The sequence below is a fragment of the Diuraphis noxia genome, unplaced genomic scaffold (assembly GCF_037042655.1).
Source record: "Diuraphis noxia isolate RWA-SAM2 unplaced genomic scaffold, SU_Dnox_SAM2 contig0004, whole genome shotgun sequence".
In the NCBI taxonomy this organism is placed as follows: Eukaryota; Metazoa; Arthropoda; class Insecta; order Hemiptera; family Aphididae; genus Diuraphis; species Diuraphis noxia.
Window position 1 is genome coordinate 60,304,917 of NW_028301714.1, and position 19,971 is coordinate 60,324,887.

Genomic DNA, 19,971 nt, shown 5'->3' on the forward strand with positions numbered 1-19,971 from the left:
AGATAGTTATTATACTATTTTCTTTTAATTTATACTCTTATTTTATAAATAAATGAGTAGCTCTAAAATAGAATTTCTAAGGTAAGTTTTTATCCTCTACAAGTTTAAAAGAGTTATCTTATTTGATGAAGAAGATATAGGAAAAGAAAAATTTCCATCAGGCATACAGACTTTATTTCATTTTGTGTTAAAACTTTTTTTACGTAATTAAAAATATTATGAGTAGATACTAGAATAGACCGATAAAGTGCTATATTTATCAGATTCATGAACCAATGAATTAGGGTTGTTTGGTGAATGTTCAATTTTTTTCTTGGGTAGTTGAAATTGACATAGATGAAGAAAACTTGAAAAACGATAATATATTTAATTGTTTTTTGAAAGACATATTTCGAAATAGTCAAAATAGTCAAATAATTATTACGAATTCAATTTTAAATATTTTAAAATTATAATTTTTTTTGCAAATAAACACATAAAAACATACAGTCAACTTACACAAGTATCCTGATGCGGACTACAGTAGTAATATTAAAATAAAATAGAATATTATTGTAACTTAATTTATGTATCGAACTTACTTGTGAATAATACAATCTGATTAAGCGATTTTCACAACATCGACGACGACAGCTAATGATCAAGAAATAAAAATAATGCAACGAAAAGTTACTATTTAATACAAGCTGAACGCGTGGGCGGTGACACGTGTATAATAGGTCCTATCTGTCGACTGTCAATTGATTCTGAGTAAAACAAATTGCAATTAAGATAACGCAGCGATACTTCACATCAAATCACACGCTACAGTCTGTATCGTTCAACTATCAAAAAACCCGTGATAAAATATTTATTTAACATTGATGAGTAACTCTTTTTTTTATCTGAGGGGATTTAACCCCCCCGTTAATACGCCAGAGCCCACAGCAGTCATGACATTTTGTAAAATTGTTGATGAAAATTCTGTTAAAAAATACTCTAAATACTCTAACACGCACGAAATAAAACTCACTCAATAAGAGTAAATTTTTAAAATATAAAAAAATTCAAGCCATAGTCATTTAAAAATTAATTGAATAGATGGGTGTTTTTATGTCTTTTATTTAATAAGAAAAACCAGAATGAAATTCATGGTCATGCATTCGAATATTATTTTGTGTTACCTTTATCTTCGAAAACGCACTGAACAGGTAGTGGTTGTGTACAATAATACTTAGGTATATTATATTATTAAGTATATATTATAACAATTTAATGTATAGACAAATGTTTTTTGTTAAGACTGCTAATTGCGAAGGTCATATGACAAAAAAAAACTTGTCAAATAATAATTATTATACATTTATATATTACATGCCGATGTTGGATGTATAAGCCAGATACAAAACTACAATAGTGAGTTAGTAAACCGGATTATAATCTGAAGATATATTATGGTACCTAAACTTATGCCACAGACTTATATAATATATAATTATATAATTTACATTGTTATGGGTGAAGCTGACAAGATGAACAGCCGCCATTTTGTCAGTTGGCAAAATACAACAAGTCTGGAAATAATAAAATACAATACAAAATCAATTAATATTTAGTATTTACATAATATATGATATGGCATTCTATTTGCCAACCAAGAAGATGACGGAACTCGGCTTCAACTAATGCCCGGAGTTGCTTAACTAGTTAGTATAGAAGTCAGTGACTTAAGCTACCAGAAGTGAACTTCATATAATAATTTAACTTGCATACCACGAAGACATTTTAACATAAGAGGATGCGATACCCACATGTCGTGTTGTCTACGTCTTACAAGTGCATAACGCAAGTATATCGATATTTCAAATTAAAATAAAAGTAATGATTAGGTATATGTATTATCTTAAAAATATAAATTAAAATACAAGTATAGGTCAGGGCTTAAAAAATTACATGATTGGTTTTCAAACTTCTTTTCCGGAAACGTATTTTGGCGGAAAAGGGCTATTGTGGAAACGGGTAATTCACGCAAATTTTAAGCTCAGCAGATCACGTTTAAGTGCGTCAGATTAAAAATTAGAGTGAATTCACCTATTATACAATTTAAGGATAAGAATATTATTTAGACGTACCTAGCGAGTTATAAGTATCTGAAAATTGTAAATTTTTTGTACACGTTAAAATACTTATAACTCGCTTCAAAATTAAAATATAGTACAAAACCCACGAGGATGTCTAAATAATATTTTTACCTTTAAATTGTATTAAAGGTCAATTCACTCTAATGTTTAAACTAACGGAGTTAAACGTGATATTATGTTGGACGTAAGATTTGCCTTGTAACGCACTTGTAAGACGAAGAGTGCCGAGTGGTGACGACAGCGGCGGATTTAGGTATGTGGTGACCCCTGGGTGGATTCAGGTATGTGGTGACACCTGGGCGGAATGCATTGTGGGGGCCCCTTACACATAAATAAGAAAATATATTTTTTTACTTATTAAATAACATTTACTATCATATTTAGTATATTGCTATAATAGTTGTAACAATTTAACTACTTATTTAATTATAAATAATTATAAAAACAATCAAATCAAGTATAACTATAGTATAAGTAATACCATCATAATATTAGATCTAAGTAATTAAATAAAGAATTATAAAAAAAATAATGTCAGGTAATTAAAATTAAATGCCTGAAACTTTTTTTTATTTCATTTGTACAAACTTATCAATAACGTTTTGAAAATCAACACCAATTGCGGATGGCATAGAAACCTATCTTATCTAGATTCTTAGACATCGTTCATTGTCAACAAATGCGAATACATCTATTATTATAGTTAGTAAAATTAAATTTTTTATATGTCCTCATAATGTTCAATGTTATTTAATTACATAATATATGTGTAAATATGAGTATTTAATGTATAAATAAAATATTTTTTCTGTATCCTAATTTAAATATCATAACATTGGTGGGGCCCTGAATTTGTGGGGGCCCCTGGGCTGCAGCCCACTTAGCCCTCCCCTAAATCCGGCCCTGCGGGTATCACGACCTCATATTATTGTTTTACACTTAGTAAGAATATTATTTTAATTTTAATTTTAAGAACGTTATCATATCTACCTACTATGCAATATAAATTCATAGAATCTACTATAATAATATAAGGGTTGAAAATCATAGGCCATCCCGCATCTAACGTAGGGGTGTCATTTCAACTTTTTATTGTTGATTTCAAAATCTAGCCATTTCAAATCATTAAACTAGACCAGTAGGCCATATAGGCAATTTTCCTTTTTTTTTGGAGGATGGGATAGGTCTAATGGGGATAAAAACAATAGAATATTTGTATAATTTATTAAGTTTATCGTCACTTGTATTATTAAAATGAAAATATTATAATTTTTACCATTTTTGTCGAATGTATTTATATTTATATGTATCTTATGGTTACCAGCTAGTATATGGTTTTTACACTTTTGACTTGTAAATAAATTTATGGATATAAAATACCCAACCAATTCTAACCTATACATTTTTTCTCCCTGCACTCAAAAAATATAATAAAGCTAGTTTAATATAGAACCTGAAATGTATTTTATGGGTATACCCATACTCACAATAATGGTACAATTCCACTTAATTTATATTTCTAAATTTTTCCTCATGTTATTTTTATTTAATAGCATAAACTCAATTTAGTAATAAACCATTGAGCTAAACAAATAACATTTATTTTATTATAAAACAGTATACATTTAGACATTTAGTACTTACCTAATTAGTTTTTTGGATATCGTCGATTTTTTCAACTTTGCAAATGTGTCTGTATTATCGTTTAGGTTAATGTTATTGACCTCTTATTTTTCTACACTAAGTAAAACCGATAAGTCAATATCTTTCAGTGGCGTAATTACGGGGGGGGGGGGGGGGGGGTGTCGTATCCCTCCATGACCTTTTTTTTAAGATTGATTAACTACATACCTATGTACTTCTTAATCTAATAATATTATTATTATTTTTTTTTATATAAATGTATACATTGAAATCAAATACCTCGGCGAATTAATATTATTATAAATAGCCTATATTTTATACTTTATAGAAATAATACAAAAAAAACAAATCCTTTATGCTAGTTGTACATAAATACTTCGTACCTAGTTCGTTTTAAATGCAGCCACGCAAGTTTACGAGTATAAGTATCACTATTGCAATATGAATATGTTTTGTGTAAGTTTTGAGTTTGTTTATGCATTGTGTAGTGGTACAAAAATAAACCACCGAGCAGTAAAGTATTATTTTATCGTGGATCGACGACGATCGAAAGACTATTGTCATATCTGTCCTATCTTATCCTATCCTAATATTTTTCCGTAGTCCTATTGAACTAAAAATAACTGCAACTGCACCCCCAGCGAGTTCAGCTTAGAAATAGATAGATAGATAAATAATACTTTTTAAGTTATAATTTTTTTCAAACCCGCGGTCACACGATGAGTGCTACCAGTGCTGGTATGTACGAAACACGATTAAAATCGAAAATTCGTTTTCTGTTATGGCGGTGCGATAGTCTATACCCTAGCCACCTAGGTATCGTAAAAGCGGCTATACCAAATTATGATTCTCTGTTACAATTTCTTAAAGAAATTTCTGAAACAACCACACAACCTGATGTCAAAGTGAAATAATATACCAAATGAAAAGTTGTAACTTTATTTTTGCATTATATGTGATGAAACCTCTTTTGACTCAAATTCAAATAGTGAGTGCAAGATTACAGACTCCTGATTTAAATTTTTTATCTGCTGTAACAATCGTTCAAACATTAAACAAAAATGTAATAAGTCTAAGAAGCAATGAAGATGAATATTCCACACTGTATGATAAAGTTCTTAATGTATGCAATGCATATCAGATAGAAATACCTTATGTTAAACATAGAAAAGTACCTAATAAAGTCGATAAAAACCATACTCAGCATTTTAGTTTAGATAAAAAGAGTGAAATGAAAACTACTGTTTATTATGTTGTATTATAGATGATCTATTCAACGGCTTAGAAAACCGTTTCAGTCAAGAAACATTAAATCTTATAAATTCTATACGTTGTATGATGCAGCACAAAATAGAAAGTTCAAACATTGATATTTTAACTAAAAAGTTTGATTAACATAGAGATGAATTTGAAGGTGAACTTAGACTAGTTCATGCTATTCCAGATTTTGAAGAAGGAACTACAAATAATACAATACATAAATGGTTGGAAAAATTATCAGCCCTTGGAAATTTTATAAATGTTCACAAAACATTAAAACTATTTTCAACAATCCCTGTTACAATAAATGCTCGTGCGAGAGAGCTTTTCAAAACTTAGTTTAGTAAAAACTAAACTAAGGAGTCAAATGAAACAAAACCGATTAGATTCCATGATGATGATTTTTGTGGAACAAGAATTGGCATCAAAAATCAATCCAGAAGATATAATTAATGAATTCAAGTCTATGTACCCAGGTACACGTCGTCTTGAATTATAATTTAAAATTATTATTAACATAGGTAACTAAAATTTACATTAACATTGACTTGTAAGAGAAATACAATTATTAAAATTATCCAATCTGTTTGTACTGTGCACTCTCAGGCAAAAATGTCCTGCGCACGTCTATGCCTGTCGTTTGTATATTATTTTAAAATTCATAAGTTCTAAATAGCATAAAGGTACCTTACCTGTTACCTATACCATTAGATATTTGACTTCTGCAGGGAAAATTGATGAATTATAGTTATAGCCTTAAGAGGACGCTACACCCGCATGTGTTGTCTCCGTCGTACAAGTGCGTAGAATAGCAAATTTTACGCTCAACAGATCACGTATATCTCCGTTAGCTTAAATTTTGAGTGAATTGGCCTATTATAAAAATTAAAGACAAGATTATTATCTAGGGCATCTCATAGGCTTTTATAATTATATTATGAATTTAAAGCGAGTTAAGAACATTTTAAAATTGTAAATTGTTTGTATATCTAAAAATACTCATAATTCGCTTTAAAATTAAAATATAATAAAAAGCCTACGAGATGTCCTAGATAATAATCTTACCTTTAATTTTTATAATAGGTCAATTCACTCTAAATTTTTAAACTAACGGAAATAAACGTGATCTGCTGAGCGTAAAATTTGCTATGCTACGCACTTGTACGACGATGACAACACATGCGGGGTGTGGCGTCTTCAACCTCATCCCGCTGCCCGAGTAACCAAAGGCAACCATTTACATATTATGTACAAAAAATAAATAACCAAATAGGTAGGTACTTCAACTTATTTCAACTAATTATTTCTACCAGCCAGTAGCCACTAGGTATTACTATTTATTATTATAATTTATAGGTAGTTACTATATGTAATAATGTAAGATTTAAACATTTGCAATTTAGAAGCATTTATAAACAAAAATGTTCTTCAATTTTCGTCATAAACCTCAAAATCATTGCGGTGCACGGAGAATTACCTAACCTATAAGATTATGTATAAGTTCTATAACAAGGATGAGCGACGCATACAGCTAAAGCGAATTTTTAATTATGTTTTTGATGGATCATAAATATCATATAATACAAAAACAATAATATCACTCTTATTTTTAAATTACTACGTTTTCTCTTTGTCGTATTATAATATATCATGGTCCGATGAATGAGAAATAATTTTACGGATTGATTTTATAAATACCTATCGTTAAATTGATGTGCAGACATTGTCGTCAATTCGTCATAATAGAAAAGTAATTTTATTTTACATTGTGCGTATATATCGTATAGTAGGTACCTAGTACCTACATAGGTACTATCTATATAGGGAGGTACTACATTTCAATTTATAATTTTTGTAATGTTTGCCATTTATTGAAAGCCCCAGGTCAAATTCTTTAAATTAAGTTTTAACAACAACCATAGGTATGTCATTATTTATTACACTTGTATTAAAGTAGGTACCTACCTAATCAATATGATAATTTTAATAGATATCTACTAAACTGCTGCTGTGCCGATGGTAATTTTGTATGTAGGTATATCATCATTCATCATAAATTATAATAGGTACCTATAATTACATAATTGTTTCAACTAGATGAGGTCTGTGGTCCCACATCATGAACCATGGTACAGACTCAAATTAATAAGTTTCTTTTTGGAAGTCAATACAAAAGTTAAAAAATATCTTAATATTAAACGATAATCTCTATTCTCCACTAGACTTCAAAATGCATAACAAATTCATATCCTTATTATATAATATATAGTAATACACTTCAGTATTAAAATCAAAGGTTGGTTCTATAATAGTTTGATAGATTTGAAACAACATAATTAATATATATATAATTTTTTTTTTTTACATTTTTAATTCTAGACTAAATATGCTGATTTTTATTTAATTTTAAAAGTATAAAATTACTAACATTTATTCATAGCAAAAACTCATTAATGCTTTAAACTATTTGACCAGGCTAATACGGACTTGAAAAGTTTACCTGGCATTGAGTTTTACTCACACATATCATCATTTACAACTAACATATAGATTACGGGAGGCTAGAACCAAATTAAAAATTCCCAACATTTTACACCATAAATAAAAGCCATACCGAGGTCCCTTAACTTTATTTATAGAAGGGTAGCTGTAGTCTAAATACTTAAAAATAAATTAACTTCTAAATATTAGTTAACATATTATTAACTAATAAATTTAGTAGCATGTAAAAATTAATAGTTAGTTTAAGATCAAAAAATAATAGACATTTGTTTTATCTATATTTTTTTTAATAAAAGCTTAAGTATAAGTACATGAAAAAAAAACCTGTACAATAAAATTGGCTTTAAGTTCAAATACATTAAGTCAACGAACAATTATGAGTATTAACATAATTAATATTTATTTATTTTAAAATTATTATTTTCATCTTTTGAAACCTCGTCCTCCTCCTCTTCCTCCGCCGCCACCAAATCCTCGTCCGCCGCCAAATCCTCGCCCTCCACCGCCTCCACGGCCAAAACCACCGCCTCCACGACCAAAACTACCACCTCCACGACCTCCACCGCCACCACGTCCAAAACCACCGCCCCCGCGACCACCACCACCTCTACCGCGTCCCCTTCCACCACCGCCTCCTCTACCTTTCTGGCCACCAGGTTGAGGTAAAAATTTCTTTAATGGTAACAGTTTTGCTGGATCTATGTACAACTAAAATATAAAACAATTGTAATTACTTGAAAATATATGATTGCACACAATAATAACAATAAAATTATCTTTACCTTGTCGGCTCCTTTGAAAGATTTTGCTTTAATTTCAGAATTTAACTTTATAGACACAAAATAATCGCTGTATGTTCCAAATATTTCATCAATTTTTCCAATTTGCTGTTTATTAGCAAAATATATAGGTGCATTAAAGTATGGAACATCTTCCATTTCAGCTTTGCAAATAATATCATCTTGACAAGCATGAGTAAAATAACCCAGAGGAACTACCTACAAAAACAAATGAAATGATAATCATGATTTATAAATAACTCAATAAATATATTACAATTTTCATATAATTATTTATTTAGTACTTGGCAGTCGAGTGTTTAAATAAAATGAAAAAAACTGATAAATAAGTTACTGAGCTACAAATAAGAAAGCACATTGTATACAACTCATTCATTGACAAGTATCCCCTAAGAAGCTGCCATTTTCAATAATTAATTATAATTTTCTTAGAAACCATATGGAAAAAAAACAATAATATTCTTACTAATAATTAATCTAAGTATGGCTGTCTTAGGCTTATGCCATGTTTACAATTCAATTCATCAAACACAAAATACATAAAATATCTGAATTAACAATTTTGACTAAACAACATAAAGATTAAAATGGTAATCAATTGCAATAGAAATGTAGATCAAAATATAAAGGTAAAAAATCGACAGTAGATTGATATAATTCCATCAAAAATTATTTCTTTGATTTCTAAAAAGAATCACTTTCTAAAATTAGCTAAGTATAAAGTTCCCTATGTAAACATATTATATTCTGGCTGAGATTAATAGTTAGATCAGATATTTATATATTATATTTGATAAATAGGCACCAATCAATTGATGTGCATGTTATTTCATAAGCCACGTCCAGACCTAGTGTACTATTGTAGGCCATTATGTTTAGAATTTCTCCTCATAATCAGTAACTTACTTGTTACACAATATATCCTAAGTCTAGACTAGATTTAATAGTAATAGATTATATTATAGTAATTAATTTTAACCAGTAATTATTAATAGGGAAAACTTTTGAAATGAAAAATGTCATTTATGAAATTGAAAAATAACTCATACTTCTTCTGGAGGACCTTGTTCTGCAAATCTATTGAAACCACCTCTTCCACCACCACGGCCACCTCCACCACCACGGAAATTACCACCTCCACCTCGGCCACCTCCATCACCTGAAATATTAAAAAAGCATGGTTTATCCTTATATGATCGTTACATATATAATAGACATGAAAAGTAAAAACAATAATAATAAATAAATATACTAAGGAAAAATATTTAGTTCGAAACAAATATTAGGTTGAACACAAGTAAAATTATCTTATAAATTTTGTAAGTCATCAAATCGGTTTTCAAGATAATTTTAAAAATTAAGGAATCGTACATTATAATGTGATTCACATAAAATATGATGTCGGTACTTAAAACAATATTATATGATTTACCTCGACCTCCTCGAAAACCGCCGCCTCCACCTCCGCGGCCAAAGCTGTTTCTATTGTTGTTGTAAGACATGGGAATTCAGAATCAAAACATGCGGTGGAGTTAAGATGATCGCGACTGCATGAATCAAAATTCAAAATGAACGCATCTGTTGAGTGTTAAGTGACCGGAATCGCGACCGAATGATGTACTAAAAATATTTATCAAAACAAATATCGATCTTTAGGTCTTTCGGTAGATTTGATGTAACTTTTCTTACGGTCCTGTAACGACTAGTGATGGTTAGTATCGAATTATTCGATAGTCCGACCCATTTGAACTATTCGATGGTTTCGATTTATTCGATAGTATTCGAATTTAATTTATTTGAAGTTGGGTTATCTTCTTTTTTTTTCATCCATGAAATTTTAGGACAAGACGTCGTGTTGTAGACATCAATAATTCACAATCAGTATACTATTTTTTTTTTTAGACTGATTTGATTCACAAAAAAATCAAATGTCCCGAAATTCCCACCTCTAACATATTGCGGTTAATAATTAATATTTAAATAAAAATTGAGTACTGTCATTTGAAAAAAAAGTCACGTGTTCGTTCGTGTTTGTCGTTTGGGGCCGGTAGGCCGGTTAATCAAAAATGGAAACGAAAACGACTATAAAAAAAACGACTATTACAAATGACTATATATATAAATAAATAATATATATAAACTATATATTTAAACGACTATTACAGTAAAAGTCTATTTAATAAGCAACAAACGTGCTACGCTACTTATCAATAACTGTTAACACGACATTGATGATAACATCCAATGAAAATCCATGGTAATAACCGTAAACCATATTTCAGGCTGTAAACATAACAGAAATGCACATAATCATATTGTTCTGTTTCATATAATAAAAATAATTCTGTGAAGGCAACAACAACAAAAACTACTACCTCCGACTTCAAATATTATGTATTTATGTTTGTTTAGTGATTATGGCCGCCTTAACAAATCCACTATCAAATCACATAATATTTGTATTGGTTATCCAAAATCCAAATAAATCGTGAATCGGCCATCATGATTATTTCGCGGCGATAAGTTTCTGGCGGTGAATGGTGATTACTGATTATATAGATTTATAAATGCACCATGCATGAGTGCGTTGTAATTGTTCAATCATTGTATTTTGTATGTATTTCTATGTTCGTTAGCTTTAGGTTTTCGACACAAATCCATTGAAATTAGACTTTACAAACGCAAACCAATAATCCATTCAACAGTACACGTCTGGTTCATGACCAGTCCAGTTTTATCGTGAATAAGTTAAACGATGGACAATAATCATACGGCCATGGATGACAAAATCGAACTCAAAACCGAGCATTCGTTCCCGGCCAAGACTGAACAAACAGACGATAAGGTAACTTTGCCGTTGACCAGCGACGAGACACTGAGTCTAACAAACAATGGTAATTGTATACTATTGAACTGTGAACAGTTGTCAGTCAACTCGGCCAGTGAATTCAATAACATCAATCATTCCAATATACAACAGCCCTCCAAAGATAAAATAGTTACAAGCTCTCAGTATCTTACTGCCCAATCTACTGGTACAGACATCACTGAAAGTAATTATTTTTTAGAACTATACTATGCATATCTTCTACTGTCATCCTATCAATATACATATTTAAATATAAATTAGATACATACAATTAAAATACTTCCCTTAATGACATTGGTATATCAATAAGTGATATGTAACTGGGTGTAGTACACATGTCACATATTATGTTCAATAATGCCTTAAGTTCTGATCAAATCCAGGGAATTATTGGTGTCAACTAGTTAATTATTATTTTTATAACACATTTATAATATTTGCTAATCATTTATATTAGGTAGGTGTCTATTGAAAACGTTAATCATACTAATATAACTCACTTTGTCTACCCAGTATGTGAAATATTTTTGATTAAATTTTAGGATCATGGAATCCTCATATAATTACACCTCCTACATTGTTCCAAACAAATTCTGAAATTGTATTACACGGTCCTTTCAAAGAAGTCCATGGTTCAACATCTGAAAGCACTGTAATTGATTCTGATAGAGACATCAAACTGGTACTTATTGATATATATTTTTTGTGTCAAGATTAAAATTTGTATTTTTTTTTTAGCTTACAGAAGATAAGGAAAAATCAGTTGGCAATTTATATCCTGAATATGATTACATATTTTGTATTGCATCTATCAGTAGGACAACACCAAATAGTTCTAAATTGCTTGCGGTATGTTTTACAAATATTTTGCATCTATTTTAATTATGTTTATATTTTATATTTAAAAGACTTTTGTATCAATGTTAAGTATAAGATATCCAGGAAAGTCTTTTCTGACATACATTCATGGCCTATATGGGCCTTATAATAAGTTGCAATATGTAGTCAATACTATGTCCCTACACTAGTATAAGTTGAGGAAATAATACACCAAAATTACATGAATTACATTTACTTGCCATAGTTACTTTGATCTCTCAAAAGTACAAAATTGTATTTATTTTACTACGTTCTAAAATGAAATTTCAAATTCCTCTTTTTAGATACTAGATATATTTAAAAGTTGCTTGATAAAAAATTAATAGTTGAAGAATTAAAATGTATATTTTTATTTCTTTTATTTATCTCAAACATTTTTTTTTTCACTTTTGTGAGTAATTTAATGTTTTTAAATACCTATTTAATGATATACCTAAATTAATTTAAAGGTACATATTTCATACAAAAAACATACCTACTACCAATGGAAGCATTAGAGGTAGAAGTTGGAAGTTTCCACAGTTTCAGTATCTAACTATTACTTAAAATATTAAATTAGGTAATATGGCTAAAACAACGTAATATAACCAAATATAATTTAACCCCTTAAATAATAATATGAAGGTAGTTCTTCATTTTTGTATGTTTCTTGAAGCTATTTCACAATATTGGATACATTTTTGATACTGGCATTTTTATCTATAAATAAATAAACTAATCCAAATATTAGTAGCTATACTCAAACATCAAGAGATATGTAAAATGAAAAAAAAAAACTTGAGAATATCTTTAATAATTGTTAAGAGAAAAACAAATTTAGTATAAAATGTTTAATTTAATCAATAAACTAGTTTACCACTAACTGAATTGTGTTATAGTTATACTAATATTATAAAATTGAATTTTTTCAATGATTTAAAATAATCACTTTAATATATACAATTTTTACCTGATCTAACAATATTAGCTTAATCTTTGTTAGTAATAACTTTTTAATTTATTTGAAGAAACTTTTGTTATAATAACTTGTTGTTTGCGTTTAATTCCATTAACTCTAACACAGCTTGATTATTTGCAGGTATAGATTTTCTTTTGCTTAGTGATGAGTAATTAGAACTTAAGAGCTGATTTTCATTGAAATGTTATACTTCTAATTTAGTATTTGTCTATTCAAGTTTTAAATAATTTGATACCTCACAACCATGTTGTAAAATTCTAAAAGATTAAATAAATATTTATGATTAGGTACAATAATAACTTTCCGAGTGATTCTTTTATCATTGAACACTTTTGATTTCATAAAGTTAAATGTTTAAAAAAAAAAATTAATATGGTATCTAGTCATAATTCTAATCACATTTTTGTGTTCATCACAAACCCGAACATCCGTGTCTCTTTTGATATTAGAGTAATAATAACGCTTCAGACAGCGATTCTTTAATAACTATTCTAAAATTATTGGGTAATAGTGCCTGCTTGTAATATTTGAACATTCTATTGAGTTATTTTATTTTCCTGCCATTTTTCTATTTAAAATTATGAACTCAATTTTGTAATATTATAATAAATAATAATTATATATTTCATAATCAATTTATCTAGATAGTCAACATGTTATTTTTGTGTTTTAGATATCAAAAATTGATTCAAACATTAAAGTTGATATAAAGTCCGATATATCTTCTCTTAATGGTTATGCTGCTGATCATTCTAGCTCGTCAAACTCAACGTAACTATAATTGTTTATAAATTTGTATTAACCTAATATAGTTATTTATTTGAATTATACAATTACATTATAATCAGGTATATTGATATATCAGATTAGATCTGTTATTATGATTATTAATTGCAGTACATTTTTACTATTGCAAATATTTAAGAATTCAATTATTGAATAATGATTATTTAAAAATTTATAGTATGTAATCACACTCATTTTTTGAAACTTAATTTTTAGTTGTGGGCATTTAGTTGAAGAACCATTTTTAGTACCAAAAGTTCCACGAGATTCATTTATGTCATCTTCAGCATCATCATTTAGTGGTTCATCAACTGGAATACTTTTACAGCAATCAAAATGTAAGCATAACTAATTTCAAGATTATAACTGCTAATCTATCCTTTTTGATTATAATAGATTATGTCAATTTGATTTCAGAAATGTTCAAACTGCATCACTTTTTATTTTAAAATGTGTGATGGATCTAAATATAATGTACCTATTGTTGTTTTTATTAAATCTATCAATATTTATATTATAGTAAAAAGTAATATAATTAATACACATTTTTTAAAGTATGGGTCATTTAGATACAATTACGTGTATAATAATACAAGTTTTTTTAATTCTTATATTGTACAAAAAGTAACAAAAAATATTCTAAAATCATAATTATACTTAAGAAAAAGTTATGTACCTGCATGTGTTGTTTATGTCACGTAAACATACGAAATAGTACATTTTTGTTCACAAGTTTCAATAATATGCTGTCAGGTTTGAAATTAGAGTGATTTTGTCTATTATAAAGTTTACAGGTAAGATTATTATTTAAATTCCCATATAAGCTTTTATTGATATTATTTTTATAAGTTATAATCATTTTAAAATGAACAGTTTCATAAAGGTCATAACTTACTTAAAAATAATATTGATAAAAGCCTACATAGAGCCCTAGATAATAGTATTACCTTAAAATTGTATATTAAATCAAATTCACTCTAATATCAAAACTAATAGCATACTAATAAAACTGATGATGAAAAATTTGTTATGTCGTAGGTGTGTAAAGACAGAGAAAGCACAAGCAGGTTAGACTTCCTCTTAATTAAAGTTTATTAATTGACACAAAGTTTACTTAAATTAGTTCAAAATGTTTGATGGCCATAGATTATACTTATTTTATTTTTTCTTAACAAGCACTATGAATTTAATACATTAAAAACTCTTAGAAAATGCACTAATAAATGTATTGAAATTTCTAGAAATTCAGTATAATAATGAACTGGAACTAAACATAAGGTACACAGTTTAAAAATATGAAATTTTCTCAAGTGTAAAATATTTGTAATTAAATATTAATTAGTTATATACATATAGATGGCATAAAATATTTATGAGATAAAAACTGTAAAAAAATGTTATTTGTTGCAAATTGTTAAAAATATTAGTAGTCAAAAAATTTTGAAAACCAATTATAATGAATTTTTCTACAAATTCAGTCTTATTTATCACTGTTTTTTGTATTATATATTTCAGCTAAACATAACAATATTTTACTGTCAAAAAATGTATACACATATCCAGAAAATTTAGCTTGTCACAAGTGTGACCATGTTTATCCACGAGTAACAGAAAACTATATTACTAGCAATATGGACAATAATGACATCAAAAGTGAACCACAAACTAAAACCCGGTAAAAAGTTATAGTTTGTTCAAATTTAGAATTTTAGTATATATCTTATTATTTTTAGCGCTGGAAAATCAAGACAAAAAAAAAGACCCAAACAGAATAATGACAGTAGTACAAAAAAAAATTTTAAAGTATGTACCTTATTTAATATATATAATATTATAATGCATAATTAAATGTGTAGATAATTCAGTAATCATGTCATTCATTGTTAAAGTTTAAAACAAAACATTATAAACATAGTAATTGTTTTTATTTTTATTTCATATCAGAAAACAAAAGAAAATTCTGAAAATGAGGAAAATGATGTTAAAATAGAGGAACCTAAATGTTATGATATGCCAATTGTTTCTGTTGAAAATCCAACAAATGTAGAAAATAAAACAAATAATGAAAATAAAATCAATGATGACACTCCAACAAATGATCCAATTAAATTTAATACGGGTTTGTGATATATGATCATTATAAAATATAAATAATAGTTAGGTATTTTTGTTTTAAGTATTTTTTCTTTTATAGGTGATAAAATTTTTGCATATTGGATGGCAGATAAAATGTTTTACCCAGCTGTTATAATTGATGTAGCATTTCCAAAATTTAAAGTAGAATTTTTATCTGACTACTATATAAAACTATTAAATTCCGATTGTCTTGTTCATAGTGCAGCTCTTAAAATTGGGTCTCTTGTTGCAATATTTGATACTGTTTCCCAAGAGTATAGAGTTGGTGAAATTGTTACTATTAATGAGTGTGTACAACATAATTAATTCAACATTATAAGGTCTATTAATTAATAGTGACATATAAGTTTACATAAAACATTATCGTTTCCAGAGTGCCCAATGGTGAAAAAACATATACAGTAGATTTAAATTCAGAGGTAGTTGTTGTTCCTTTTGAAAAACTAGTATTAGATATGGATAAAGCAAGAAACTTACAAGACAAAATAGTATTAAAAAATTATCACAGACTTAGCATGTGTATGTAATTGCATTATTATGTATTAATAGTTTTCAAATATTGTCATCTAATTTAATATAATTAATTGATTTATTATATTAGCTAATGTGTCCGAAGGAAAAAGACTTCGTTTATCTCGATCAACTAGTACAAAATGTAAAACTACAAAAAATGAATCTAGTAAACGTAAGAAAACTAAACAAGATGCTCCAGAAACCAATAAAAGAAAACGAAAATGCCTATTTCCTGAAGTACCTGATCCCAGGTCCATTCCTAGTACTAGCACAGGAATTACTGGAGAAGATGATTATGATGAAGGAAACTTCCAAGCAGGTTCTTCAGATTCAGACTTTGAGTAAGATATTTTATGTTTAATATTTAATGTTTTTCTCTGCATGATTATTTTATCATAAATATAAAAATATATTATTTACATCCCCAAGATTAAAATTAGGGTGCTCAACATTGCTTGCTAATGACTAGTTTTCTATTTTTATTTAAATCCCGTATGATCAAAGTTTGAAAATTCTGAAATTTCAGGATATTCAAACCAAATTTATAGTTTCAAGGGGGTGAAATTAGGATAAGTGGATCTCTGGAAAAGGACTGGTCAATCTCTAGTAGACATGATATTTAATAACAAATTAAAATTAGTTTTAACATGTATTATCCCATTATTAGGCCAATCAGTATAATAGACAAAAAATAAGTATGTTATGGCTAAAATAACTATCCCCCACTAATCCCCTTATTTGTGTAATATGTTATTATCAGATGAAGACAAAGAAAAATTACTTTTAAAATTATATAGGGAATTATATTCCTTATTTTTTTTAAATATAATACTTACGTTTCTAAATTTAATATTTGTTTATTAAATCTTATCATTACGATTCTCATTTAGTCACGTTAGAGAAGATTTGACCAATGTTAACTTGGCTCAATTAAAAAACTCAGACATTGATAGCGAGCATTCGTCTCCTGACAAAGTTAGTAGTGCAGCTGTGTCTCCAACTGCTAAACCCATAAAATTATTTGAGAACTTACACTTCATTGTCTCTTATTCTAAATATAAACGGATACCAATGTCCAATGACAGTGATCAGGGCACTGATAATGAAATTAACCAACGTAAGTATATACTTAAAATAATACATTAGTTGTATAATGTATATTTAATTATTCTACTATATACTTAATTGTTAATTTTTATTTTAGATTCACATTATTTTAAACCAGATAAAATCCATAAAAAGTATCTGGAATCCCTAATATATAAACATGGTGGTTCTGTGCATAGGTATTTAAATGTATTACCAAAGTCATGTTACAAGTGTGCATACATTATTACTGATACTCCTTCACAAACATGTAATTTTTTATTGGGTTTGAGTCTTGGTATACCAGCTTACCATCATAGATGTATTGAACATGCCATTTCTCAAGTAAGTCATGATAACTTCTTTTTAATAATTATCCAATTTTGTTTATAATTTGGTTAAGTATTATTGAAGGGAAAACATAACTGGTGACATAATTATTGAGATTAATTATAAAATTTAATATAATTTACTACTTATTATTTTATTAATTTCTCTCCCAAACAACTGCCATTCATAGGTGGCTTCTTACTCCAAAACTAAACAATTTTTTTTCTTGTTCTTTCAACATATATAGTGGCAAATTTAGTATAGAATATAGATTGTGTATATCTTATATTAAAAAAAATATATTAATTTCTGTGCCCCAAAAAGGTAGATATTTAAAATACAGGCATTATGTAGACAATTTTTCGTTCATATGTCAGTATAAATAATTGTTTAAGAGGATTGCTGTACAAATATTTTTCTTAAGACTTGTCTAATAAGGTTGGTAGATTACACGTGTAATCATACATACTTTTCAATGTGCAATTTTAATTTCTAACATATGAATGCATTTTTATTTTTGATAACATATCCATACAACTAGTTAATGTGGTTAATAATACTGCTTAAAGTTAAAAAAAATACAAAATTAAAAATATTATTAGCATAAATTAAATATTTGTAAGTATAACACACACAAAGTTAATAAACCAAAAATATATAAATAATAATACAAATTTCAAATTAACAGTAAAAGAACTGTGTAATCATTTATCAAGCCTTTTCATAATTGAGTGACCATACGTCCCATCTAAAACGGGATTGTACCCTTTTTGATCATCATGTCCCGTTGTCTCAATAAACATCAAACGAGATGCTTTTGTTCGGTTTTTAAAATATGGTACCGTTTTAATCCTGTTATCTCCATATTATGATATTATTGTGTGGAAAAAAAAATAATCTAAGAAATAAATACCAAACAATAAATATATAATATAGAACTACAGTTTAAAAATTGAAATTTGAAAGTTATTAAATATAACAGTTTTCATGGAAAGATTGTCAATTGTGATAAACTAATAAATTGTAATTTAAAAAATGATAATTAATCAACATCAATCCAAAAAGAGTAAGAATACTTTCACCAATTTTTCTACACTCTCAACAAAAACTAATCCAAATAAGACGTGTTTTGTTAAAATATTAAGCTTACTCGACATTATTTAAATTTAAGAATAAATTTAATATATTAATTTTAAAAAATGTTGGATTTTTGAGTATCTACCTAAAACTCTCCCTTTTTTATATATATATAAAAATGATCACCCTATTGTATAAAAGTCTATAATACTACATATTGTAAACTCTTTCATACGTATTAATATTTAAGAATTGAGATTATGCTGTTTTTTTTATTTTTAGAAATTGTCATTCAGCGAGTTCATATTAAAGAACGATATTAAACCAATACCAAATGGTTGGTCTGTGGAAAAGAAAGAAGTTATCTTCCGTTCGCCTAAAACCGTACACTCGAACATATTTTCTGACTATGTTGTCTATGTATGTTTATCAGACGAACCCAAGAATAGTTTTTTTTCCAGTTTGTTAAAATTTTCTGGTGCCATAGTGTACACCATCACAAAAAAAGGTGTGTTAAAAGGTTTTACTTGGTGATTTATTTTTTTTACACTATTGTACTTATAAATATTAATAATATTATTGATAGATCTAACTATATGAATATTTATTTATTAGGGGCTGTAAGCCTGCCATTAATACGCCACATGACCGTCATTATAACTGACGACCAATGTCCTAGTTCAATCATGAATGAAAAAATTCCCAAGTTATCAACTTTATGGATAGTTCAAAGTTTAATTTGCGAATCTCCTCGTCCTATTGACGGTCACGAGAGTTATATTGCAATAAGCGATGCAGGCGAATAAACTGATACCTAACAGTTCAAAATCGATTGACGATAAAATGTAATATTTTATGATTATATAAATGTTAATAAATTATTTCCGAATAACTTTATTTATTTTTGGCAAGTTGAAAAAATAACACCAATATTTAATTTCATAATATATTTTTGAACTATGTATTAATATTATTATATTTTGTTCAATGTTACGTGTGTAGTATAAGATT

At 27.8% G+C, this 19,971-nt stretch overlaps 2 protein-coding genes and 1 pseudogene across 3 annotated transcripts; 2 read left to right on the plus strand and 1 right to left on the minus strand.

Moving 5' to 3' along the window:
- Nucleotides 1-4,995: 4,995 nt before the first annotated feature.
- Nucleotides 4,996-5,535, plus strand: LOC149056269 (uncharacterized; annotated as a pseudogene).
- A 2,256-nt stretch (nucleotides 5,536-7,791) lies between these two features.
- Nucleotides 7,792-10,029, minus strand: LOC107170456 (putative H/ACA ribonucleoprotein complex subunit 1-like protein). Its single transcript, XM_015520583.2, has 4 exons — nucleotides 9,759-10,029; nucleotides 9,376-9,485; nucleotides 8,309-8,524; nucleotides 7,792-8,234 (listed from the first exon to the last, which is right to left on the minus strand). The coding sequence occupies exons 1-4, from the start codon at nucleotides 9,826-9,828 to the stop codon at nucleotides 7,950-7,952; spliced, it is 681 nt and encodes a 226-aa protein (XP_015376069.1). The 5' UTR covers nucleotides 9,829-10,029; the 3' UTR covers nucleotides 7,792-7,949.
- A 652-nt stretch (nucleotides 10,030-10,681) lies between these two features.
- LOC107170458 (uncharacterized) lies at nucleotides 10,682-19,852 on the plus strand. Of its 2 annotated transcripts, XM_015520588.2 has the most exons (17): nucleotides 10,682-10,866; nucleotides 10,963-11,171; nucleotides 11,250-11,379; nucleotides 11,738-11,877; nucleotides 11,934-12,044; nucleotides 13,706-13,803; nucleotides 14,035-14,156; nucleotides 15,334-15,493; nucleotides 15,552-15,621; nucleotides 15,763-15,937; nucleotides 16,013-16,241; nucleotides 16,328-16,473; nucleotides 16,556-16,808; nucleotides 17,358-17,584; nucleotides 17,672-17,898; nucleotides 19,243-19,468; nucleotides 19,576-19,852. In XM_015520588.2, the coding sequence occupies exons 2-17, from the start codon at nucleotides 11,082-11,084 to the stop codon at nucleotides 19,764-19,766; spliced, it is 2,595 nt and encodes an 864-aa protein (XP_015376074.1). In that variant the 5' UTR covers nucleotides 10,682-10,866; nucleotides 10,963-11,081; the 3' UTR covers nucleotides 19,767-19,852. The 2 variants fall into 2 exon arrangements, with proteins under 2 accessions (XP_015376074.1, XP_015376072.1); XM_015520586.2 differs by having other exon boundaries at nucleotides 10,963-11,379.
- The last annotated feature ends 119 nt before the right edge of the window (nucleotides 19,853-19,971 follow it).

Bases quoted from the DNA above. Each gene is read 5' to 3' on its own strand.
- LOC107170456 (XM_015520583.2), bottom strand. From the start codon at position 9,828: ATGTCTTACAACAACAATAGAAACAGCTTTGGCCGCGGAGGTGGAGGC. The intron at 8,525-9,375 runs GTATGAGTTATT...TTGTTTTTGTAG, and splicing joins AACAAGGTCCTCCAGAAGAA to GTAGTTCCTCTGGGTTATTT. The intron at 8,235-8,308 runs GTAAAGATAATT...TTTATATTTTAG, and splicing joins CTTTCAAAGGAGCCGACAAG to TTGTACATAGATCCAGCAAA.
- LOC107170458 (XM_015520586.2), top strand. From the start codon at position 11,082: ATGGACAATAATCATACGGCCATGGATGACAAAATCGAACTCAAAACC. The intron at 14,157-15,333 runs GTAAGCATAACT...TATATATTTCAG, and splicing joins ACTTTTACAGCAATCAAAAT to CTAAACATAACAATATTTTA. The intron at 15,494-15,551 runs GTAAAAAGTTAT...TATTATTTTTAG, and splicing joins GAACCACAAACTAAAACCCG to CGCTGGAAAATCAAGACAAA.